The sequence below is a fragment of the Cnephaeus nilssonii genome, assembly GCF_951640355.1.
Source record: "Cnephaeus nilssonii genome assembly, chromosome: 14".
Classification (NCBI taxonomy): domain Eukaryota; kingdom Metazoa; phylum Chordata; class Mammalia; order Chiroptera; family Vespertilionidae; genus Cnephaeus; species Cnephaeus nilssonii.
Genome location: NC_137085.1, coordinates 8,114,631 through 8,141,129, shown reverse-complemented (window position 1 = coordinate 8,141,129; position 26,499 = coordinate 8,114,631). Strand labels below are relative to the sequence as shown.

Sequence of the window (26,499 nt, the reverse complement as noted above, 5' to 3'; positions counted from 1 at the left end):
GACCACCGTGATACACTAGGCAGGCCACCCACCAGCACACTGCTGTCTGAGATGCAGCTCCTCCCTGGACCTGGTCCCTGGCTCTCCTTCCCCAAACTCCTGAATGTGCCATTCAATGTCCCAAGGGCTTCTCCAGCTCTTGCTAATCCCTCCCATTTGCCACCATTCCTGCCCAGCAATCCCTTGTTATACCTGAACAGCCCATATTTTTCTCATTCGTAGCTGGGCCTCCTCTGTCTGGTGACTTGCTTCAAGGCCCACCTTCAATCCCCGTCTGAAGTAGCCCCTCTGAGCAGAACCACTCCCTCTGCTAGGCCATTACAGCCCCGTGAGCACCCTCCATCACACCTGAGCCCACTAGACCGCAAAGGGCTGTGCTTGCCTCTCCCACGAGACTCGGTTCCTCTAGTTATGCCACTTTCTGGCTGGGTGGCCTCAGATGAGTCCCTTCACCTCACTTACCTTAGCTTCTTTACTTATAAAACAGATGACAATCCTTTCAGTTCAAGGAGATTCAGGTTTGTGAAGAGTCCCAACAGTGCCAGGCACAGAGCAGGCACCTCGGTCAGTGCTGGTTCAGGAATTCAAGCAGTTCTAAGTGACACCCCCCTACCAGACCCTTAGCAATAGGGTGGGTGTCAGGGACAAGCAGCAACTCGATCTGAAGGCATGAGCCAGCTCCTTAGGACACCCCACCGTCCCTCCCCAGAACCCCAGACAAGCTTCACAGACAGATGCCATGTGCAGGATTCACATTTATTGGTTCAAATACAGTACCTAACATTTTCTAGACATGCATTTCACACTAATTGGTCACATTTCCACAGGTAGTCAATTCACAGAAAAGGGCCCATCCCTTGCCAGCTGGCAGGGTGGGAGGTAGCAGAGGGCCTGGGTGGCCTGCAGAGCCCGACTATCCTTTGGTCATGCAGGGCTGACGGAGCCAGGCTGGCAGGCAGCCCTTGGCCGGCCCTTTGGGGACAAGGGCTCAGAGACATCCCGTTTATTTGATTCCTACACGGACTGTGGGTAGAGGCGGACCTTGGATAGGTAGCCCAGGGGTCGGCTTGTGGATGCCCGTGCCATCAGAGCCTGGCACTCAGGGTGGTGCTTCCTGTGCCCTGGATCGTAGAAAGGAAACGGAGGCCTCTTCCAGGGGGTGGCTGGTCCTGGCTGGGCAGGTGTGAAGGACTCCCTACACTCGGCCCAGACATTACAACGCACCCACAGCCCCTATCGCAGGCCTGGGATGGCAACACAGACAAAAACACCAACACCCCAGGGCAGGCAGGGTTTCTCTCCCGACAGAAACATGTAAACAGAGCAGGAGCTACAGTATTCTTTTCCCACAGGACTTTTCGGAGAGGAATCGACCAGGATGTCACTTAAGAGGTAGTATTTTTTTTTTTCTTTTTCATGGAAATTTGAGTCAACAACATTATCACCTGATAAACATTTCAGAGAAAGAAAATAATGCTCACCCAAGGGCAAAAATGACCTGGTGACAGATCGGCCATGCTGGCAAGGCTGGCTCCAGGACTTGGCAGACCAGCCTCCACCAGAAACACAGCTTTTTTTCTTGGGCTTGGAGCAGGCTCTGGCCTGACTCACAGCTTCCCTGAGCCTGCAGCTGGGTCCTGAGTGGGCTGCGGCCCATTTAGGGCTACAGATCCTGAGGGGGCAGGCCAGACAGAGACTGGACGGGCAGAGCAGGGCCCTGTGGCTCGTGTTCCAGGACAGCCAGAGTCTTCAGGCCTCGAGATAGCCTAGGCACGGCCAGAGCAAGCCCAGCTCGCTCTGACTCAGTGTGCTCGTGGGCTCCTGCCTCTGAGGAAGCAGTCCAGGTCTGGCTCCCAAGCCCAGAAAAGAAGCTGTTTGTGGCAGCCAAGAGAGGGGTTTCTGGGGACCCTGTAATTAAATACACATCCCTGAGCTGTGGCCCTAGAAACCCTTGTCTCAAGGCTAACCAGTTTCCAGCATCTGGTGGAATGATTGCCGTTTCTCATCCTGAGACACAGATAAAACATCATTTCACAGACACTGGACATAGATGCTTCAAGCCGAGGAAAAAGGGAGGAATGATCAACTGCAAAGGCAGAGGGGGGTGCAGGGGGGCACTCATGGGTCAATTTGGGAAAAGAGTAGTGGTGTTTTTTTTTGTTGTTTAGTTTTTTGTTTTTGAGGGTTTTTTGGTTTTTTACTTAAAAAAAAAATCAATAAAGAAAATAAAAGAACTGGTCTGAAAGAGTGAATTTCTTAACGCAACCGCAAAATTTTAAAAAGCAACAAAGAAAACAGACAGACCAGGGGCCCAGAGCTAAAGACTTGGAACCACTGCTCAACTTCTTGCCCTGCTGGGAGGCCAGGGTCCCTTTGCTTTGGCCAACCTTGGACATGGCGGAGATGTTGCCCATGCTGGGCTTGTCTGTCTCCATCTGTCCCACTCCCCAGGAAATCAAGAACAAACAAACTAAAGTAAGAAATAGGTAGCAGAGTAAGGCAGCTAGCTCACAGAGCCCCAGGTTTAAGGACCTGGTGACACAGTGGCCATGGCAGGTCCTCACTTCCCTAAGAAGGGGGTGGCAGGTGAGAGCAGGCTGGTGTGGAGTGGGTGGCTGTCTGCATGCCATGAAGCCCCTCGGTTCCCTCTCCCCCTTCTCTGGCTCCGAGAACAGGACAGGGAGGTTCCTGCTGCTGCTTTCTATCCCCACAGGCTCAGCCACCTCCCTCCTGGGCTGGGCATGGGGGCTGGGGCTGTCCTGCTGAGCCAGGTGGAGTGCTTTGAGACAGGTTCTGGGAAGTTTCTCCAGACCAAAGTCAAGACCACCAAACCTTGTGAAAGACTCCAACGCCTACAAAGGAGCCAGAGAACATGAGTTGTAGGCGAAGTTCCAAGATTCCAAATTTCGTCTTGGGTCAAGAAAGCATTGAAAGGGAAAGGAAGGGGAAAGCCGTGTTTCAATGCAGTGCAAGGAGGTGGGATCTCCTTGACCACACAGCTTCCAGGGTCATATTTTTATGGTGGAAAAATTCTCACTTAAAATGAGTGCTGTTGGTGGCAGGGGATCAGAGAGAGGACAGAAGAGAGGGGAATTAAGAGACCATACACACAACTTTTTCTTCTTCCACTAGCAAAAAGGCTACCTGCTAACCAAAACTTATGGGAAGAAAGGCAAAAACACAAACACAACAAACCCCCTCCAACCTTTCTGTGTGTCCTTCAAACCCAATTTACAAATACATTTAGTGGCTGACCTAACGTCTCCACGCTGCTAGCTACACTCCTACCATCTCCTCATCATACCTGAGTTTGCAATGCAACACATTAATTTTACCCTGTTTCAAAAAGCCCACGTCACAAAAGGACTGGGTGCAGAAGACATTAAAGGCGGTCCACAGGTCAGGCTCTGGCTCAGAACACACGGCCACTTGGCTCAGAGATTCTGCAGGGCACTCGGCAATGAATGGGCTCTTTGTTCTGTGGAATCTGCTGCAAACATTTGTAAAAATGGATTTGTACAATGGCAACTTGCAGAACCTTTCCCCCACTCCACAAATTAACAACTTGCTCTGTTTAATGCTGCATTATTGGAGAGACATGTTCTTCCCTCATCAGAGAGCAATTTCCTTTGATACCCAACCAACTGGTAAAGTTCTTAATTTTAAAGAAGAGCCATTTCAAAAAATAATAACTTGACAGATGGGAGTCTAAGCAAAGAAAGAAGCTGCACACAGCAGCCATCTTGGAGAAGGGGGTGTCGGATATGTGTCTCCTCCCTACGTTGACAAAAGCAGCTCAGAGTCTGACCTGTAGCCAAAGAATGTGATCTAGTTGATTAAATAAAACATGGGGAAACAAAAATATTGTGAACTGAGAAATAAACAGATACACACACACACATCTTCCCACTGACATGTGAAAACATTCTGATCAGAGCTTTTCCTGAGGAACACATCTTTCTTTCTTTCTTTCTCAGAGCAGTCAGGAGAAGGGCTTTGAGGAGTAATGCTCTGAGTTTTAGATCCATCAAAGGACAAAGTCATCCCTCTGCTGGGTACCCGTAACATTTCACTGGAAAGAAAAATTACAATCCGACATAGATTGCTCACGATGAGGTGGCCCACCGGGCAAGTTCGCGAGGCTGAGCTGGGAAGAGAGCAAATGGCCTTTGACTACACAGGCAAAAGGAGGTGCAGGAGGCCCTGCAAGCCCACCCAGGGATGCACCCCTCTCGGTAGTCAGTCTGCTGCATCGGCTGTGCGAGGTCCCTGGGTGGAGGCAGGGACAATTGCTGTGGGAAGGCAGAGAAGAGAAAAGCACCTGAAAGAGTTCCAACAGATATGGTGTGGCTGCTGGCCAAAGCCAAGAGGGGAAGGAATACTTCCTGGGACTAGGTGGGGCAGGTAGTGAAAGAACAAGGGGCCCAGGCCATCATCTGGAGGGGACAGCCAGGCCCTTAGGAACATGAGGTAGTTTAAAGCCCCCCTTCCCCTCCAGGCCTTGGTCAGCCGGGCCACTCTGGGCCTTGGGCTTTCTGTTGAGGAATCCTGGTCTCATTCTGGAGAGATGAGAAGAACTTGGAGTGGAATGTAAGGGCAAAAATTCTGGTGGGTGAATGGCCCTCCACTGTTTAAAAAAGAGACTGCAGGTTTTGGATTCAGTCCTGGGGCGGGAAAGGATGGGATGCGGGGAGAAACAGAGGACTCCAAAGGAGGAGTGTTTAGACTTTTAGCAGTGTGGACTTTGTTCCACTACCCCTTGAAGAAAGCAAGGTGACAGGAAAATGGACCAGTAGTGGGCACCAGGATTCAGAGCATGACATTCTGCTTAGCTGTTTTTTTCCAGAGGGCCAATAGGAAGTCAAATGTGTAAGGGAGAGGCAAGGAGTCAAAGAAGGTAGGCCTTGGTAGATCCAGGTAAGGAAGCTAGGTAGCTGGGAGTCCCAGCGAAGCTGGCAGGCAAGTCCAAAGGATGACGTGATTGCCAGGACTTGGCTTGGGTGAAGTCAGCAGTGGCAGTGGTGGGCCAGATGGTGGGGAGGGGCCCACAGCAGGTGTGAGAGCAGAAACCCTTCGCCCTGAGGCCTTGGGTGGAGGGAGGACACCTAACTTAAGGTTTGGTTGCTGTGCCCCACTTTCAATTTTCATGCTTTCCAAAGGAAAGAGATATTCTACATCCTCCTCTCCTGCCTCGGTCCCCCACTTTGCTCAGAGAACCTCCTGGCACCACTTTGCCCTTTTATGGTGTGTGCTTTCACCTGGCAATTCTGTGGCTAGAAAAAGGCAGTTTGCTCTCTGACAGACAAATGCACGAGTCTGCTGAGAACATGTGGAAAAGGGAGGCATGGTCACACCCCTCCCTTTCCACTGAGGTAGTCGTCTTTGTCAACATTATGGAAATAGTCATCTCAGCCCATCCCACCCTCCCGCAAAATACAAAAGAACTATCTCTAAACAATGACAACACTGTTACATTAAACATCTTCACATTCTGTAAACTGCAAGGAAATGCATCGGCTGCATTCACACAAAAGCATGTGCATCATGTTGAAGGCCATACATTCAACTCTGTCGTGAAATAAATATATAGAAAAATGAGCTTAAAAAAAAAACAGACAAACAAACAAACACTCTTCTTGCTATGGAGGCAACGGGAACGCTGCTGCCCCCATAGCCTCCACCTTGGTCTCTGGCTCTTTCTTCTGGAGCCTGTCCCGCCCACCCAAGGCTTTGTGGCTGGCCTGGGGAGGGGCGCTGGGACAGCTCACTCCTTGCTCACGCTTGTCTTGCAGGAATGCAGCACCACCTTAAAGAGCAGGGGCAGCTGCTCCAAGGGCACATTCACCATTTTTCCTGGGGACAAAGTGGGAAGAGAAGAGTTAGCAGTGGCGCTAGTGGAAGAGCATGTCCCGCTAGTTGGGCTGAAGAACAGAGATGGCCTTTTTGAGTGCCTGGGGCAAGGAAAGTACAAGGAGTATCACAAAGACACAGACTGGCTAACGTCCTGATACCCAGGCCCACTGGGTGAAAAGTTATAATCATTGTTATTATCCAGGGAATACTTACTCTGTGCCGGGTGTTTAAATGCATCATTTCACTTAATTCTCATGCTATTTCTGTGCGACAGATACTACTTTTTACCCCTATTTTACAGATGAGGAATCTGAAACTGAGAGGGATTCCTAGATGTCCTCTTAAAGCCAAAATACCATGAGAAACTTACATCCTGTTTTCTCTTTTTTCCTGATGGATGCTCGATCATTCTATAAAAATTGCTCTTCAGAGTAGTATAATGGGTTAGTAAAAGTACTGAGAAATCCAGGGTTAAAAAGGACCTACAGGTTTCTTTACTGGAGGCCTTCTCAGAGCACTCGGTGTGCTAGCTAGTGTACAAGGTGTACCAGTTATAATGCGGATTCTGTAATCAAAGAAAACACGGTAATTTCAAGAGAAACATCAAAAGTGCTTTATTCAAAGTAATGTCCATCGCTAGCTACACATTTCCTCCATCTTTCAGGTAATTTGTGGTTACCCTCCCAATAGAACTTTTCTTGTTTTGAGGCAAACCATTCAGAGACTCAATTTTCCACTTCTTCGTACGTTTTGAAGTGCTGCTCAGAAAGTGCGTGTGCCATCGATCAGAACAAGTGGTAATCTGAAGGAGCAAGGTCTGGTGAATACAGCAGGTGGGTTAATACTTCCCAGGCAAGATCTTTTAACGTGTCTTCAACTGGTTTTGAAGTGTGTGATGGTGCTTATCATGAAGCAAAATTACTTTGCCGTGTCTTCTGGTCCATTCTGGTCGTTTCACGATCAAAGCGTGGTTCAAATTGATTATTTGTTGTCGGTATCGATCAGTATTAACAGTTGCACCTGGTTTTAGAAGCTTATAATACACCACACCTTCCTGATCCCACCAAACGCAGAGCATTGTCTTCTTTCCGAAGCGATTTGGCCTTGCAGTCGATGTTGATGGTTGACCTGGATCAACCCATGATTTTATGCGTTTGGGATTCTCAAAATAAATCCAATTTTCATCGCCAGTCAGGATTCGATGCAAAAAAGACTTTCTTTCGTGCCGTTGAAGCAACATTTTACTGATGACTTTTCGTTTTTCCATTTGTCTTTCGTTCAGTTGATGTAGCACCCATTTTCCTTCCTTTAAAATCTTTCCCATCGCTTGTAAATGATTGAAAATTGTTTGCTGAACAACATTTAATCTTTCTGCAAGTTATTTTGAGTTTGACACCCATCTTCATCCAATAATGCTTGTAATTGTTGGTCTTCAAACTTTTTCAGTTGACCTGGATATTCTTTGTCTTTCACATTGAAATCATCACTTTTAAAGCATTTAAACCAGTGTTCACAAGTATCTTGAGATGGAGCATGTTCACCATAAGCTTCCTGAAGTATACAATAACTTTCAGCAGCACTTTTCTTCAAAATAAAGTAATGAATTAAAACTTCCCGCAAATGCTCTTTTTTTGGCACAAAATTCGACATTTTTAAGTGTAAAAATATCTATGATATTAACACCTTCAGCAAATTTGACATATGAAGTTTTGAAGCTTGCTGTCAATACAACAATAGCATACATATCAAATCACATATAAACATACGTGTAACTCCAGCTTTTGAAAAAAATCCGCATTATTAACCGGTACACCTGGTATACAATAAATATTGGGCTGTGGTTTTCCTTGACGCACCAAGAGTTACCTGTGGAGTTAAAAAATACTGATGCCCAGGCCCCCTCACACCAATTGAATCAGGCTCTCTGGAGGTGTAACCCACGCTCGGGTATGTTCTAAAAGCTGCCCAGTGAGCCCAAATGCTGCCAGGGCTGAGAAGCCCGCTCTGTTTATTTAAGAGAGTGCCTGATGAATATCTCATTTGGTAGAATATCACTTTGAAAATGCTGAGACATAAATATCAAAACATCCTTAAAATTCTAACAGCTGAGCTCCAGTTCACATCTGTAGATTACTCTGGGCCCAAAAAGTAGAATAAAAATTCCTTTGTCAAACTGAAAAATTTTCCCTTCAAACTTGTACTGCTGAACGTGACATGAGCAATCTCTGTCTAGAGCTCCACTTCTGAGCCCCCGGGTCAGTGCTGGTGACTACAAACAACTATCTCTACCAATGAAGTAAGCAGCAATGACAACCAAAACCAGGCCTTTCCATCTCAGCGGGCCTATTTAAATATCCAACTCTGCAGGGGTCAAGACCACAGAACAACAACAAACATTCCTTTACAAACACAGGATTTGAGGATTATTTTTAAAATATTGCTTTAAATGAATGATCCCCTAAAAACCTAGAGGCAATTCTTATGAAACAAAGTTAATGTTTAAAATTGAGATATAATTAATTCACATACCATAAAATCTACCCTTTCACAGTTTACAATCCAGAAACAGTTAATTTGAGAAACTCTGAGTCATAATACCACCAACCACCAGTCTTGCAGAGCTTGCTCTGAGGTTCAATGATAAAGGCCACAAAGTACCCTGCACAGCATAGGCGCTGAGGAAATGCTAGATCCTCCTCCCCACAAAGAAAACTCGCACTTCTCATTACGGCATGGACTGAAACCGAGGCCAAGGGTAGGACTGCTTTTACGCAGTTGGTCTTGGGCCTGGAATGAGGATCTGAAAACACTGCTTGTCTCATCCTCTTCACACAAGCTAAGAGGAGCAAGGAGGGGTGGAAAGCCAGCACCCAGAATGTTACCTGCAATATACCGAATCTCAGGTAAGCACATCATGAGGTCAGGAAAGCGGTTCGGCTGATGTGTATACTTATATTCAGTGAAATCCTGGCAAATGTACCAGTATCGCTTGTTCAACTGTTCCAGCTGCGAGGCACTGGTCAGACCCCTGATATCTGGGAAGAAAACCACACAGGATATGAGAGAGTTTTCTAATGTGGAGGAAATACCAACTCCTTGAATAGATGCATATTTCAATGAGAAGTTATTAAACACTGCCACACAGAAGATCTGTTCTCTTTATGACATGGAGGAACAAAGTTCTAAATAAGGGAAGAGAATCAGATAAAGAAGAAAAAAAAAATATACAGGACAACCACTAGACTGAGCCCCTGAGAACTAAGCGGTATCTTTCTCAACTTCATACCTGGTTTCCCAGTACAGGGCTTGACACAAACAGGCACCAGTAGATGCTGAACCACTTACTATCTGACAATCTACCTTTCCTAATTTATCCTTCACAGTATCTTTAAATTTGCCCTTTGGTGGAGCCAATCAGGAACTGTGCGGACACCTATACATTCATGCTTGTACAGATACTCACATGCTCTCCTGTGTTTCTGCTCATACTACTCTAGATAAGAGTTCTCTCTCATTTCTTTTCATACACACCTAACCCCTTTTTTATATAGAGAGTATGGATACTCTACATATTAATCTTTCCCAGCCTTTGAAGCCCAACTTAGACTTCTCCTCCAGGTAGTTGCTACTTATCTCCCCCGATCTGAGGCTCTAGTAATGTGTCACGTGCCATCAGAGTATATTTCTTGAGGCCAGAAACCTTGAATCTACTTTATTTTTCATTGTTTTTAATGGTCACCACAGGGCCTGGCCTATGGGAGGCACACAGATCAATGTACGAATGGTGCAGAAGCAGGAGGAGGTGTGTGGGGGGGAGGGGAGGGGGGGGAAGAGTAAGTAACGAGGAGGGCCGAGAGTCTCTGGACAGGGCAACTGACTACAGAACAGAGCACTTCAATGTCACAGGCAGCAAAAGAGCCCAGCTCCACTCAGAGCAGAGCACTCACACGCCGCTTTGGAAAAAAGAGAATACAAATTCTCCTTTGTACTCTGGTTACCAGCAGCTACCAAGCCACACTTCGCAGGGAATACTCCACGTTAATCACATCCAGCACACTTCTAGTTAAAAGCCATGCTTGCTATGCGGGTGTGAGCTTTGGTGAACCCCACTCTGCCCTGAAGGGGACTCAGAAGCACGGCCAGCCTGTCGCAGAGGCCTTATCTCCAATAGGTTCATCAGTCACTCTGCTCTTCTTCAGTCACTGGCGAACTTGGTACATATTTTAAATGACGCATGTACTGTCCTTGGTGTCTGCATTGAATGCATTGAAATTGACTAAACAAAGCGAATCCTCTTCCTTCCGCTATGAGTTATAGAGACTGTGGCATTTAGGTTTGAAGAAAAAAACCAAAGCACGCCCTGCACTACAGAGGGGCACAATGATGATAGGCCCTCTAAGACTGGTACCCATATGGGGTGTCACATTCTGTGTGACAGTGCTGAGGGTAAAGGGGGGCATGAAACAGGGAAAATGTTCACTGGCAAAAAAAAAAAAAAAAAAAAAAAAAGGCCCCTTCTTCCCACCCAAGCCACTCACCTTGATTTAAGAAGTTAATTGCTTTCATGCAAGCATACTCCTCATTGCTGACCTTTAGCTGATGGAACTTGTGATACAGGTAGATGAGCCGCTCGATCACCTCCATCCCTTCATCACTGAATCTGGGGAACAGACACAGGTGTGAACAGTGGGCTCCGATGCCAGCAGAGGTCAGGCCAGGGAAGGCAGGTTTCTGACAACTCTGTAAGGCATCTGACAGAGGAAAGAGGCTGAGCTCGGGAGAAATGGAATCCAGAACTATTAGTGACAGACGGGGGGTCCCTGGTTTGTCTAGAGGCCAAGCAAGGCAGCTCATACAAGCTGTTATTCCTAAAGTCAGGTAGGGTCGATCAAATCTAAATCCAGTTCCATCATGTAAAAGCTATGAGACCTTGACCTGGCCGGGTGACTCAGTTACTTGGAGCGTCATCCTGTACACCAAGCATGTCAAACTCAAAAGGCTAACACAGCCAAATAAACAAGGTTTAAATTTATGTGGGCCACAAAAAAACAAAAGCTTCAATTTTCATAGAAACGTAGGTTTATTTCGATAGAGACATGCTGAATACAAAGGGCTGAAATAAATGAGTAATTGTTAATATAAAATAATAGAACATTTTAATAAAAATTAATATTTTTTTCTTGAACATTAACTTACCAGACACTAAATAACTGCACAAATTAATAAGCGTAACACAAATAAACCTATTTTTCTTGTTCTCCGAAAGCGAAATATTTCCTGTTGCGCACGCCAAACAAGTCAGTGCAAGACTAATGATGTGGCAATTGGCTGCTAAAATATTCGCTGCTAGTATTAGTGGAGAGGAATGGTGCGCCTGCACATAAGTCACGTAAGAGAATGAATGCAACACAATTATAGTAATCAGTCATTAGCGAATGTTGTAGCTCATTATTAATAATTATGTATAACAGGATATTATAAAAAATAAGTTATGAAATTTTTATTAAAACGTTTCTTACATACCATTATATTGGCTGGGCCACAAAAATATTTGTTGTGGGCCGCAAGCAGTCGGCAGGCTGCGAGTTTGACATGCTTGCTGTACACCAAAAGGCTGTGAATTCAGTTCCTAGTCAGGGCACATACCTAGGTTTGATCCTTTGTTGGGGTATGTATGGCAAACAACCAATCAGTGTTTCTCTCTCACATCGGTACTTCTCTCTCTCCCTTCCTCTCTCTAAAATCAATAAAAGCATATCCTCGGGTGAGGATTTTTTTAAAAAGCTGACCCTTGGAAAGTAATTTGACCCCTCTAAACTTTGAGGTCCTCCTCTGTACAATAGTGCCTGCCTGCTCGGGTAACAAGGGACAGAGGAGTTTGGGATGTAAGTGTGGAGAAATATGACATCATTAACACACGGCTACTGTTGAGATGCAGCTTCAGTTTCAGTGGCAGCTGCCTTGTGATTCTATGCGAGCCTCAGCCACATGCAGAGAAAGCTGCTGATTGTATTAACGTAGGTTCACTGATGCCAGCAGGGCTGAGGTTATGCACAGTGACATATTTTATTGGCAAACGACTTCAGCTAGGGAGGAAGGGAAGCGTTAACTGAGCCTCCGTGCCAGGCCAGTCTCTGTGCTAGCACTTTGTGTGCATTATCTCATTTAACTTTCTCAGGCCTACAGGTGAGATGAGATTGTCATCACCCCTGTACAGATAAGAAACTGAAATTCAAAGAATAGAGGGGACTGGTCCACAGCATGCAGCTAGCTAGAACTAGAACTTGGAACCAGGGCCAATTTTCCAAGGCCTTGGTTTTTCAGGTATCTAAGGTGACATCCTCTAGCAGAGAACTCCTTTCTTTAGATTAAGTGTAAGCTCCCTGAGGAAAGACCAAGTTTTAGGCAAAGAGGAGCCCAGATAGGGGACCAATACCCTGGTCATAGAGGGGAATCCTATCTAATTAGAGAGAGAGAGAGAGAGAGAGAGAGAGAGAGAGAGAGAGAGAGAGAAATATGCAAACTGACCGTTACTCCAACACAAGATGGCCACCCCATGTGGTCAAAGATCCTGCCCCCATGTGGACACAAGATGGCCGCCACAAGATGGCCGACAGGGGAGGGCAGTTGGGAGAGACAAGGCCTACAAGGGAGGGCAGTTGGGGGTGACCAGGCCTGCAGGGGAGGGCAGTTAGGGGTGACCGGGCCAGCAGGTGAGGGCAGTTGGGGGGGACCCAGGCCTGGAGGGGAGGGCAGTTGGGGAGGACCAGGCCTGCAGGGGAGAACAGTTAGGGGTGACCAGGCCTGCAGGGGAGGGCAGTTGTGGATGACCAGGCCGGCAGGGGAGGGCAGTTAGGGGCAACAAGACTGGCAAGGGAGGGCAGTTAGGGGTTACTGGGCCAGCAAGGGAGGGCAGTTGGGGGGACCAGGCTGGCAGGAGAGGGCAGTTAGGGGCAACCAGGCTGGCAAGGGAGGGCAGTTAGGGGTGACCAGGCCAGCAGGGGAGGGCAGTTAGGGGCAATTGGGCCAGCAGGGGAGTAGTTATGCATCAATCAGGTTGGCAGGGGAGTGGTTAGGGGGTGATCAGGCTGGCAGGCAGAAGCGGTTAGGTGTAATCAGGCAGGCAGGCAGGTGAGCGGTTGGGAGCCAGCAGTCCTGGATTGTGAGAGGGTGCAGGCTGGGCTGAGGGACACACACACACACACACACACACACACACACACACACCCTTGTACGAATTTCATGCACTGGGCCTCTAGTCTATATATATAAAAGCCTAAGCAACCTTTACGACTGGTCGACCAAACGACTGGTCACTATGATGCGCACTGACCACCAGGGAGCAGACGCTCAATGCAAGAGCTGCCCCCTGGTGGTCAATGCACTCCCACAGTTCCCCCCCCCCCCCCCCCCCCCCCCGCCGGCCAGCCAGCCCCGATTGGGACTGGGCGAGACAGCTCCCATCAGCCCCGATCACTGGCCAGGCTGAGGGACCCCGCCCGTGCATGAATTCGTGCACTGAGCCTCTAGTGTTTGATAACAGAGATAGAAATATCACCAAACCAAGGAGGTGAAGGCTTAATGGGAAAGCCAGCATTTATAAAAGCTGGGGTCAGGCTAGCCTCCACCCTTCCAGGGGTGGGCTGGACTGTGGGCCAAGGAGCATTCCAAACAGGTCTTAGATGCATCTCAGCCACAGAGATACTCAGCCTAAGGCTGCTTCCTGGTAATTGTGTTCAGATCTGGTACTGAACATAACCATACAGCCCCATGCCAGGCAAGAAGGTCCTAACTGGGAAGGGTCCAGGACACCTGGGGATGTACTACTGCTTTCTGCATTGACTTTGTAGGCTTTGCAAGGGATTGGCTTCTGGGGCAAGCTGGCCATTTATCTTCCCTGGGGAAAGCCTGGCTCTGGTCAGGTCCAGCAGCACCTGCACTTCTCAAGCACCAGGGGGAGCCGCAGCAGCAGCTCCTTCCAATCGGATCTCTGACCCTCGGCCTCAAGATTAGGCTCCCAGTCAGTCTGCTGATCTGAAGTTCGATGGCTGATTCCATTTCTCTCTGACCCAATGGCTTTTATGACTTTATGATATTTTCCCAGACTGACTGATAAGGCAAATTTACTAGCTGTACCGCTTAATAATGCGGATTTTTTTCAATACTAGTATATTGAATAACCACTATAAATAAGCTTATCTACCACTGTACCATTTGTTGATTGTTTGCTACTTGCCAGGCACTTTGTTAAATAGTCTACATATGTTATTCCACTGTACATTCCCAATAAATCCCCAAAATGGATGCTATAATCCTCCTTGTTCACAGTGGAAACAAAGGATCAGAGGGCATTCTTACATTTTGCCCTCCTGATAACCTGTGAGATAAGTAATATCACCTCAAGTTTAGGGTGAGGAAGCAGAAGAGGTACCTTCCCAAGGTTACATAGTAATTAAATAAGTGGTGGTAGGCCAAGGTTTAAACCCAAGTTTTCTAATTCCAAACCTGCCATTTTCTCAGCATTACACCGTCTACTCCCTGACTGCCTTGCTCTTAACTGGTAACTACAAAAGGCTACCACAAGGGGACCAGAGGGCCTCTGTCTTCCCATAGGAACTCAAGCACTGTGCCCAGGAGTGAGGATCTCTCCTCATCACAGTACTTGGTTGGCTACTTCTGTTCTGGGGAGGAAAAGGTCTTTAGTGCAAACTCCCTCTAGTATCTGCTTGGAGGGGTGAGGCAGGGATGGCATGGGGTAGGATATAAAAAAGGGGGGGTGTAGGCTGAGCACCAGTATCAGCATCTGTCTGGTGGCCGAGCAGTGTAGCAAGCAAAGATAACACTCTCACCCTCAATCAGCAACCTCTGGCCCCAAGAGCTCACTCTGGCACTACAGCACCTGCAGGTGTGTGGCTACCAGCCAGACCCCTAGCCAGGAGCGCCAATCTGGTTCCTGGCCGAGTCTTGAACTAAGAGACACAAAAGAGCTCCTGAGTGTCTGGCCTGAGCATATGCCCCAGCTCTGCCCTTTCTCTTGGGGAAAGCACATCTCTCTTTTCCAAATTTCTTAGAACTGGCTACCACCATGGACCCGCAGCAGTGGTGGGGAATGGCAGCCAGCCCAGCAGCCCCCACTCACTATCCACAGCCCGACTGCAAAGCTTTCCTCCACACCCGCATCCCACCCCTTGATAAACAAATTGTTCTCTGTTTCATGGGCCGGCTTTCTCCTGCAGCCGTGCCTCCTCCACATCTGCCCACTCCACAGTTCTATCGCCCCTGTATTCCCTGTCTACAAATTATCAGCATTCAAAGCCAGAAAGTTGGACAAAAACACCCATTCTTCTTCTGGGTTCCCATTACACAAGCATGCTAGGACAAGGAAAACATTCCTGTCAGGATCCCCCAAACCACTGGACCATTCAGTCAGCAATTGAAGCTGACACTATATAAGTTATGTCCCATTACGGGGCGGAGAGGCCAGCTGTCTCTTTTTCATTCATCTAAATGCACCTAACTCCCGGGAGCAGTCACCAGCCACAACCTTAGAGGAACTGCCTCTGAGCACCCACACAGACTACAAGTAAGACTGTAGCTCCAGGACACACCCCAGAAAGTCACACTTTTGAGACCGTTAATGAATTTAGTATAGGGTAATGGCAAAGAGCCTGGGCTTTGGAGCACAACCAATTTAGGCAATAATCTCAACTCCAGCTCTCTCTAGCTTCCTAGCCTTGAGTTTTCACCTCTCTGAACCTCATGCTCCTCACTTGAAGAACTGGAATAATATTGGTGCGGCCTCTTAGGGTGGTGTGAGGACTAAAATATGTTTGTAAAGCACTAAAGGTAGAATTTGGCACAATCAACAGCCTATAATTCTTAACTATTACCATTATTAATAGCATCAGCATCAGCGCTCCCATGATCACAGCAAAAAGAAAAGTGTGTGTTTCCTGAATCTTATAGCCAGGGTCTGAGCAGGGAATCTGGGAGGGGCCGCTAGTGCTCATGAGATACAGTGCCCATTAAGGCCCATCTCGTGCAAGACATCTTCTCGTGAGAGTGAAGGAGTGTTGATTAGGGCCAGGAGCAGTCACTGGCTGGTGCTACAATCTGCTTTAAATCAAATTCACCCAGGCTCACTGTCTGATAACAGCCTGATTAAGGAAAATGGGCACCATAAATTTGATTCAATATTTGAGAAGAGAAAAGGAGGTGGTCATGCATCATCTGGGAAAAGCCTTTTCATGACAGCAGGAACTCACTCGCACTCAAGTTGTGCAAGAGTAAAGGCATTTTGGGGGAGTGGGATAGCGCAGAAGCTGGCAAGGTAGGAAAGAGCTATGGCCAATTATAAATGCCACACCCTGGGTTTCTAGCAGAGCGGGGACTGCTTTACAGTGATGAACTTGATTCCAGAGGTTCTCATGGGTCCATTTCCTCTGACCACTTGGGCAGTTCCACATGCATCTCAGATTCAACAGACCCCAAATCAAATTCAGAGTGGCTCCTCTCTCAGCCTGTTCTCCTCAGGCGCCATCATCTTGGCTAAGAGACTGTCAGCATCCCCAACTTTTCCTCTCACTGAAGTCCCACAGACTTTACCTCTTTGCCATTTCCTGACTCTGTGCTGCCCTCTATTCCCATAGTCCCTGCTGCCTTGTCCAGGCCTTGCTTTCTTTTACCTGCGCTAAGAAACAGCCTCCCACCCAGCCACTGTCCTAGAGCCTTGTCCATACCAATCCATCCTGAGCTTTATAGCCATAGAGCTTCCTAAAATGCAACCTGACCATGTAATTACTCCACTTAAAAGTATCCTATGTCTGTCTGTCTGTCTGTCTGTCTGTCTCTTTCTCCCCCACATTTTTTGAGAGGAGGCAACCAAAATTTTTGGTGGCCTTAAAAAAAAAAAAAGTATCCTATGACTTAATACTAACCATTTACACAATAAAATCCAAATTCTTTAGATTGGCATTTGAGCATCTTAATGACCTGTCTTTTCTGTACCTTTCTTTCTAGTCATTTCTTCCCTCATTCCTCTATGTCTCAAATACATTCTCTCTATACCCTAATCCACAGGACTGCTTTTGGTTCCCTGCACAAAGCAACTATCCAGGATCTCAACTTATAGGACTTTGCTTTACTCTCCTATTCTCTATAATCTACCAAGAAAAATCACACTTAAAGATGCAGCTCAAATGTCTTTTCTTCTGGGAGCATTCTTTGATAAAACAAGTAGAGGAACTTACTCCCTATAGATTCCTATCTTTGCTTCCAGCCTAAGTCTTGGCTTGTCTTTTTGCCACATGATTGAGTGTGCCAGAGGGGGATGCATCCCAGTCCTGTGTAGCAACGTGTGGGGACTGTAACCCTCTCCAGCTTTCATTGATGAGGATATCTTTTCTTCCCTTTTTCTTGGTTTTCTGGAATCCTAGTCTATGCTTGTACACTATCTTCACTTGCCCCTCAAACTCCACCAATATCACCTGAGATTGTAGACGGTATCTGCTCTGTGTCTCCCAACCCTCTATACCAAGAATAGGGGCTCTCATCTCAGAGTCCGAAACCACATCTGCACCATCTGTAATTCCCACACTCCTCCCCCAACACAGAGTAGGTACTCAGTAAATGGGAATGGAATCAGAACTAACATGTTGCAGTTTAACTCGAAATTTTCCATTGAAGGCTTCCATAATTGAGTAAGACTCCTAACAACAAATCTATTTCTTATCCTCGAACCCACTTGAGAGCTCAGCAGCAACATGTATTCGAGTCAGCATTGTTCAAAATAACTTTCCATGGTGACAGAAATATTCTGTATCTGCACTGTCCAAAATAGTAACCACTGGTGACATGTGGCTATTGAGCATTTGAAATTGTGACTAGTGCAAAAAAGGAATTGACTTTTTAATTTTAATTAACTTAAGTTTAAAAAGCCACCTGAGATTAGCAGCTACTACTATTGGACAATGTAGCTCTAGATTCTCCTTGGTAAGGAGCCTTCCTAGGAAATAAACATTTCCTCACTAACGCAGCTGTCACTGGCCCCTGGCTTACTCTTGGGGTACAAGGAATTGGATGCAGTGGAATGGAGTGCCTTATGAAGCTCAAAGCCACAGAGTCCTGCATGACCCGTGATCCCTGCCTACCTGCAGAGGGCCTAGGAACACCCATCACTCTAGAGGAAGTAGAACCCACAGACTGACTTTGTAGGCAATCCCAGGATGCACTGGTGGATTCCAGACAAACAGGGGACAGGGCTTGCTTGGCCAGCTCTGCAAACCCTGATATATTAGAGCGGGCTAACTGCTATCCAAACACTCAGTCAGCCGCAAGTTACAGAGCAGGAGATAGGAATCTGTTGGAAACAATGAATTAGAGGCTCAAGACAAGGGGTTAGGTCATTTGCAAAATCAGATGTATCTTTTTACAGGACAAAGTGTCAGCTGGGTTCAAAACTATGCCATTTATAGATCATCCTGAAGCCAGTAGGCATCACTAAAAAGGAAATATTAGAAAACAGGGGAGATAGTCAACACTCCCTCCCTCTGCTGTGCACAGGGCTTGAGGGGGTTGGAGCTTTGCTTCCAGGCTAAGTCTCAGCTTGTCTTTTTGCCACGTGATTGAGTGTGCCGGAGGGAGGTGTACCCCAGTCCTGTGTAGGAAAGTGTGGGGACTGGAACCCTACCCTCTCCAGCTTTCATTGATGAGGATATCTTTTCTTCCCTCTTTCTTGGTGCTATGGAATCCTATGACCTCCATTATTTTAAACTAGAGGCCCGGTGCACAAAACTCATGCAATGGGGGGGGGGGGGGGAAGAATGGTTGGGGGGAGGAGGTCCCTCAGCCCAGCCTGTGCCCTCTCACAGTCTGGGACCCCTCGGGGGATATCCGCCTGCCGGCTTAGCCCAGACAGACATCCCTCTCGCAGTCTGGGGCTCTCACAGTCTGGGATCTCTTGCTCCTTACTGCCCGCCTGCAGCGGAGGCAGGAGAGGCTCCTGCCACCGCTGCTGCGCTTGCCAGCCGTGAGCCCGGCTTCTGGCTGAGCGGTGCTCCCCCTGTGGGAGCGCACTGACCACCAGGGGCAGCTCCTGCATTGAGCGTCTGCCCTCTGGTGGTCAGTGCACATCATAGCGACCAATAGTTCCACCGTTTGGTCGATTTGCATATTAGGGTTTTATTATATAGGATTGTCCAATAAAGGTGAATTATTAACATATCTTTTTAAGCTTTATTTTACATATGGATAAACTAATAAGCCAGAAAGTTGTACCAACAGATCACTTGTCCTGATTTTGGGTGTCACCATGTGATCCAGGTCTCCAGAGTAAGTAAAAGACCTGCTTTACACCAGGAGATTAGAAGGATCCTGGCTAGCTGGGATGAGACTTTATGCTAGAAAACATTGAGGAGGACCAATAGTCTCCTAGTTCCATGCTCTTATCATCTCACTGCATCTCAAAGGCAGTAAAAGAACCTAAGCTTTGCACAGGCATAGGTTCAAATCCAGGCTCAGGATTCAAACCCAAAACCTTCAAGGGCAGGTCTCTCTGAACTTTAGTTTTCTCATCTACAAAACAGGCATAACCATACCTATTATGCTGGAGGCTGTGACAAACATGGAAGACAATCATATAAAGTACCAAGCCCAGTGCCTGGCACACAGTAGGTCTCACTCTCTGATTGTAAATTATATCTCAGAGCCTCTCCCAGATACATGATCTTACCTCAGTAATCCAGATGTGATAAAAACAACAACTTAGCACTCTGCTAAGCTTTGCTGCACAATACCATTTATTCCTCAGAACTACCTGTGGGGAGGTTGTTATTATCCCATTTGTTATTTGTATGATTACCCTATTCTATAAATTCAGGAACTGAGGATCAGAGACTTGACCAAGGTCACAAAGCCAGTCAGTGGCAGAGTAGGGCTTTAATGCTCATCCTTTGGAGTGCCAGGCAAGCCTACTGCCTTGTAGGGATGACAATGGTTTGGTTGCTTGGGAACTGCTCCCCAGCAGCCCTCACCTGTGTAATTCTTCATCAGAGGGTGAATACTTGGCAGTGACATCAGCCAGCTCCCCAAAGATCTGCTTGCTGTAAACGGTGAGGGAGGACAGCAGAATTAATTCCTGCCATGTAGAGCTCAGGAGGCACGTGTAATCCTTGATTGAGAGCTCGCAGAAGAAAGGCAGTTTCTTGATCCAGGCAATCTGCCTAAAGAGCAGCTCGTCAGCTAGGCGGCAAAGCAGGGCAAACAGCTCCGCCTGGGTCACAGCATATCTAAGGCGAGAGACAGGGGAAAGTCACTTCCAGTGGCCAGAGGGTAAGGACGGGGGCACAGGGAGAAGAAACTCCTGGGCACAGAGGGCACAAAGGGGTTCTGGCAGTGGGCTCCTTGCCTATCACCATGGATCTCCAGCTCCATTCAATTCAGTCTGATAAAGGGGCAGGACTGGGGCCAGCAGCAAACTCAGGGCCAGAGAGGCAGGCTTGTGAGAAAAGCCTGCTGAGGGGAATGGAGGCTTAGAAATGCGTGCAGTTATCAGGGATTATGACCTTTAATGTTGGTGTCTACTAATGCTTCATGTGTTAGAGAAAATTCCCAGTCACTCCTGCACTAGTTTTGGTAATGAGGGCTCCAGCTCCATTAGGGGAATCTGGTGCCCACCTAATACAGTGTCTGGCAGAAAAATGAGCCTGGGGCCAAATGGCTGAGAAAGACCAGAACAAATTCAGAAGCTTTTCCTGCTCTCACTGCACCCCCTGGTGGTGAGAGTTCAGGCACTAGAGTCAAGAGTTGCTAAGCCCTTCTAAGCTAAGGCAGGAGGGAAAGAGCAGGGCATTTCTCAGCTCTGGGCTGGAGGACAAGGGGGTTCCAGTGTACTTCTCTCAAGGCCCCTTAGCATGACGCTTCCCCATGTTCAGATTTATAAAGTTTTTGTGTGGTCTTCTTCTAGGGAGATTTGAATTTCCTCTTTGAAATTAGAGACTAGCTTAAGAAATCTCAGGATACCTTCTGGAGGGTTTCTAAGCTTAGAAATACTCAAACAGCATATGCTCCAGGCCAAAGGAGTAATGGGAACAGCAATGGATAGCCTAAAGGCTGAACTATTATCTACTCAGGTAGAGCTGACAGAGGAGTGAAAGAGTATTTTCTTCCATCCACACAGGCCTGCACAGAGCACATGGCACCAGGCTCCATGGGTATTTTGGCTAGGGATGCAGACAGGCTACCAGTTAGTGCCTTCAGTGTCTGGCTAAGGAGCCTAGACTTGATGTATGATTATACCCAGAATTATAGCTCATCTCTCGCTCAGAAGTGCTCAGACCCATTCCAGGGCCTGGCTTGTCTAGGCCTAAGCAGAAACAAAAGCCCTTTATTCCTAATTCCCCAGGGATTAATAAATGGCCCCAATTCTGTAAGATGCTTCATTTTGTGAAGCCCAGGACAAAGCAGCTAGGGAGGAAGGTGGATGTAGGGTAGGGAGCATTTTGAAGCTGCAAGGGCTAAACAGGACAGGGCTCACTCACCCATCTTCGATCAACATGGGCGTGCCCAGTGGCTCCAGGTCCTCAGCTGACACCAGCTGGTGAATCAGACTGTATGACTGGGGATCCAGGCTGCGAGCTTGTGGGGGCAGAAGTGGCGAGTGGGCAGAATAGCTAAAAAGGTGCGGTATGTATTGATAGTGTGGAGGCACAGACATCCCCATGTACTGCTCCCTGAATGCCATGAATCCATTTAGTTCCACAGACCTACTGGAGAGAAAAGTCTCATGTTAGTTAGAACCTGGCAGGGTCTACTTCCTACTCAAAGGGAATGAGCCAGAAGGTGGCTCAGGTGTTCTTTGGCCATGCAGCCTGTCTCCATCAAGCCGGGGACATAATTCATGGTTACATGCACCTCTCCTCTACTAAACAGGGACTCTGCGAGTGTGTGTCCATATAGGTTACCACTGGACACCCAGGATCTGGCAAAGTAGATACTGAGTAAATACTGGCTAAATGAATTCTTAATACAGGTGCCACAGTTAGAGACTCTTTAATGGATACCCACAGACTATGATGATAAAGGTGGGTATTTTGGTTTTTGCTGCTAAGGAAACTGAAGACGATGCCTTGCCAGGCCGCAAACCAAATCCAGCACTTAGCAAACAAATCTGGCATGTGGCAACAACTCCTTAAACATTCAAAGGAAGGAACAAACTAAGGAACAACTGAATGAATAAAGGTTATAATATGAAGAGAAAGGCAGATTCTTATCTTTCTTTTCCCTGTTTTTGGAGAAATATAGCCACCCTCAACCAATTTTTAAAAATCCTATGGTTTTACCTAGATGCACCTCCTATAACAGGATCAGCACACTATGGCCCATGGCCTGTTTTGGAAAATTAAGTCTTACTGGGACATAGCCACTCATTCACTGACATACTGACTCTGGCTGTTTTTGCACTATGATGGCACAGTTGAGCCCAGACCGTAGACCTGCGAAGCCTAAAATAGTTATATAAATGCCTGGCTTTTATAGACAGTTTGTTGGTCCCTTTTCTGTAAGAGATTCTGCGGAAAGAAAGCCTTCTCTGGTAGCTGATGGCTATATTTCACACCTAACAACTAACTTAAGGTACCATTATTCAACCAAAAGTCTCCAAATTGGTATTCCATGATAACAGCAAGTCTTACTAGGTTAAAAAGTTTTCCCTGCCTAACCGGTTTGGCTCAGTGGATAGAGCGTTGGCCTGCAGACTGAAAGGTCCCAGGTTCGATTCCGGTCAGGGGCATGTACCTTGGTTGCGGGCACATCCCCAGTAGGAGGTGTGCAGGAGGCAGCTGATCGATTTTCTCTCTCATCATGTTTCTAACTCGCTATCCCTCTCTCTTCCTCTCTGTAAAAAAATCAATAAAATATATTTTAAAAAATAAATAAAATAAATAAAAAGTTTTCCCTGTTTCTTAAAATTTATAAAGTGAAAAGTTTCACTCTTGCGGAGGCAGAGAAATTATAACTTAATTTAATATTGTCCGTGTGGCTTGTTTTATTTCAGTGATAAAGTAAATGAGAGAAAATAGCTACATTTAAAATGTTATACTGTTAGGTAAAGAATGTATGCACCCAGGTTGCAGCTACAGCACTTTATCAGTCTGCAGAAGAGACCTGACATTTTCAAGGTCCTTAGCAAAAATGGGTTGTGAAATGATGAACCCTACCCCAAAGACTGAGGGAGTAAGAATACAGTGGCTGAGACAGGCTGTCAGGAATACCCAGCACAGACGGTTCCTGGTGGGTCCATTCTCTGGGTGATCTCTAGATGATGCTGGGATGAAGCTCACCTGGAGGACATAGTAGAGCCCGGTGAAGGCTGGTTGCTCTCTGAAGCCCTGTTCCCAGGGGAACTGTGGTCGCTGTCACCATGGTTGCTCCAGTGATTGGCCTCTTCCTCAAATTCCTGCCCAGACATGATCCTTTCGATCTCTTCCTCTGATATCTTTGACAAGGAATTGATACATGTTAGATTGGGTGTTCAGGATTCCTTCTGTTCCTTCAAGACTGAGAACTTATTTCAACTTCATGGGGATTCCCAAACCTTCTAAAGAGAAACCCAGATACCTTTCCCGCTACCCCCATACCCCAGGCTCATCACTAATTTAGGATGGCGTGGTTGCTTGCTTCCCAGCACCGTGGTTCCCCATAGCCTTCCTCTTGCTTATTTACCTCTCTCAAGCCATAAAGCCTCTAGGTTCTTCATCACTCCTCTTTGTCCTCGAGTCTATTCTTTCCTACCTCTGAATTGCCCCTCTTCAATAATAAAGTATCATTTGCCCTTTAGGACCCAACTTAAATGTCACTTTCTTTGTGAACCCTTCTATCACTACACCCAGACAAAATTTTAGGTCCTTTTTCTGTCCACTCGTAATTCCATGCATTCTGAGAGAGGGTTTGAACAGCATAATGGTTAAGAGTATGAATTCTAGAGTGAGACCACCATTGTTCTAATCCAGTTTCTATTTCGGCCACTTTCTAGTTGTACAATCTTGGGCAAGTCATTTAATTATTTGAACCTAAAATCCTCCATATATATGGTGGAGAGAATAATAGTATCTATCTCATAGGTTTGATGTGAAGATTAAATTAGTTAATACATGATCACATGTTTAGAAAAGGGCCTAGCCAATAGCAATAATTATGAAAGGCTGACAATGATATCTTAATCATTAGTGTTATTTTTATAGCATTTATGGTAATGAGGCATAAAAATATCCTCTACAAGACCCAAGACTATGACAGGATTTTAAAAAAACAAACTAGCCCTGACTGGTTTGGCTCAGTGGATAGAGCATCGGTCTGTGGACTAAAGGGTCCCAGGTTTGATTCCGGTCAAGGGCATGTACCTTGGTTGCAGGCACATCCCCAGTAGGGGGTATTCAGGAGGCAGCTGATCGATGTTTCTCTCTCATCGATGTTTCTAACTCTCTATTCCTCTCCCTTCCTCTCTGTAAAAAATCAATAAAATATATTTAAAAAAAATAACTAAGTACTCAATAAATGCATGATGGATAACTGAACAAGTGCTCACTTATTAAATATTGACCACAAACCTTCACATGGATTTTCTTAGTAAGAAAGCTGAGATAAATGAATTGATTTGCCCAAGATCACTGGCATGCCCATGTTTGGGCAGGAGTTTGAGGAAGAGGCCAAAATATCCACGTATTCAGTCCAGTGCTCTAGCTGCTATACTATATAGGGAGTAAATAAACACTTCTATAAAGTGTCTACCCCAACTGGCTAACCTCAGCATGCAGAAGGAGAGTGAGTGCTGAGAAGGAAGGGCCAGATGAATTTTACTTCGTGTTCTTATGAAAAGAATGGGAGGACACTGTCTCCTAAGTCTGTCTAACTCATACCCACATAATTCCTTGCTCCAGGAGCCTGTAAGGAAACTTTGAGCTGTTCTGATCATAACTACAGGTGGCATTTAGAAGTGAAAGCCAGCTAGCACACAGGAATTGGAGGGAAAACAAGAAACATTTAACTGGTGTACAAGTTGAGTGATTGGTCTCAAATGGCTTGGATTGCATATTGAATTGGAGGGGTTGTCTTTCTTTTTTCAGTCACATGTTGCACACACACAAAAAACCCCAAAACCTTTTCTCTTAAGGTCCTCAGAACACTGAAATCACTGTTAGCATTTTTTAAGACATGTGAAGACAGATGGTGCCATCAAACGACAGATATCTACTGAGGCCCTGACCGAAGCAGTCTCAGTGATGGTGGTGAGAGCAAGAACAGAGTGTGGTGGGCATGGAATAACTTGAGCTGGGTAAAAAGGGCCAGTCCTGGTAACATCAGCTTATTCCAGCTGGGAGTCAAAGTCAGCCTGCACCCAACTCTTCCATGGGACACTGGGAAATCACTGATTCATTAAACAGGGGATGGAACATGTTGGGAGTGCTTGAAGCTGGGTTCAAATCTCATTTGCAATTTGACTTACTGCTGGGCAAGTCACTTAAGTTCTCCAAGCATTAGCTTGCTCCTCTTTAGCAGATACTAGAGATAATACAACCTTCCTCATAGCTCAGGGTTCCCCCACAGAGTGCTGGGGCAAAGAAATATGCAGGTTTAAGTCAGATAGACTTGGGAGGTTAAACTAAGATAATTTATAAAGTATGGGTACATAACAGGTGCTCAATAAATGGAAATTCTATTCCTTATTTTTAATTATGCTTAAACACAGTTAAGAACTTGGAAATCACAGCTCTCTCTAACACACCCTCGAAACAGTAAGAAAGTAAAAGGAAAATTATATGCCCAGTATCAAAAAGTCAAATGCAGTGACAGATGAATTAGGTTTCTCTAACATCAGTTCCTTTGATTCTAAATAGAGTTTGGAGGTGTAAGGAGAACCACACAGGGTACTCGCCCACAGTTAACCTCAAACACAATGGTGAAAAACTGAAAGCTTTTCCTCTAAGATCAGAATCAAGGCAAAAATGCCCACTCTTAATATTTCTATTCAACATAGTACTGGAAGTCCTAGCAGGACAACTAGGCAAGAAAAAGAAATAAAAGACATCTAAATAAAAAAGGAAGAAGTAAAATTATCTCTGTTTACAGATCTCTGTTTTGTAGAAAACCCTAAAGATTCCACCAAAAACCTGTTAGAACTAATAAAAGAATTCAGCAAAGTTGCAGGATACAAAATCAACATATAAAAATCAGTTGCACGTTTACACTAATAATGAATTGTCCAAAAGGAAATTAAGAAAATAATCTCACAAGAGTATCAAAAGAATAAACTACTTAGGAATAAACTTAACTAAGGAGGTGAAAAGCCTGCACACTGTTGAAATAAATTAAATACTGCTGAAAGAAATTAAAAACATAAATAAATGAAAAGACATCCTATGCTCATAGATTGAAAGGTTTACTAGATTCCATGCAATCCCTATCAAAATCCCAATGGTATTTTTTGCAGAAATAGAAAAAACAATCTTAAATTCTTATGGAAGTCCAAAGAACCCCAAACAACATAGCTACAGAGGCCTTACAGTTCCCCATTTTAAAACATATTGCAAAGGTATAATAATCAAAAGAGTATGATACTGGCATAAGGACAGACATCCTTATGGGAACAGAAAA

General features: G+C 46.0%; 1 protein-coding gene across 5 annotated transcripts in view; it reads right to left on the bottom strand.

The window, feature by feature from the left end:
• Window positions 1-771: 771 nt before the first annotated feature.
• NR6A1 (nuclear receptor subfamily 6 group A member 1) overlaps window positions 772-26,499 on the bottom strand; it is a 177,128-nt gene continuing 151,400 nt past the window's right edge. For 2 of the 5 annotated variants that reach the window (XM_079790888.1, XM_079790890.1), the window contains 5 exons: window positions 23,190-23,344; window positions 21,390-21,617; window positions 19,884-20,138; window positions 10,392-10,513; window positions 772-8,888 (listed from right to left, as the gene is read on the bottom strand). In XM_079790888.1, coding sequence (XP_079647014.1) covers window positions 8,488-8,888; window positions 10,392-10,513; window positions 19,884-20,138; window positions 21,390-21,617; window positions 23,190-23,344 — 1,161 coding nt within the window. In that variant the 3' untranslated portion in view covers window positions 772-8,487. The remainder of the gene's footprint in view (window positions 8,889-10,391; window positions 10,514-19,883; window positions 20,139-21,389; window positions 21,618-23,189; window positions 23,345-26,499) is intronic. The other 3 variants (XM_079790891.1, XM_079790892.1, XM_079790889.1) reach the window with 3 other exon arrangements.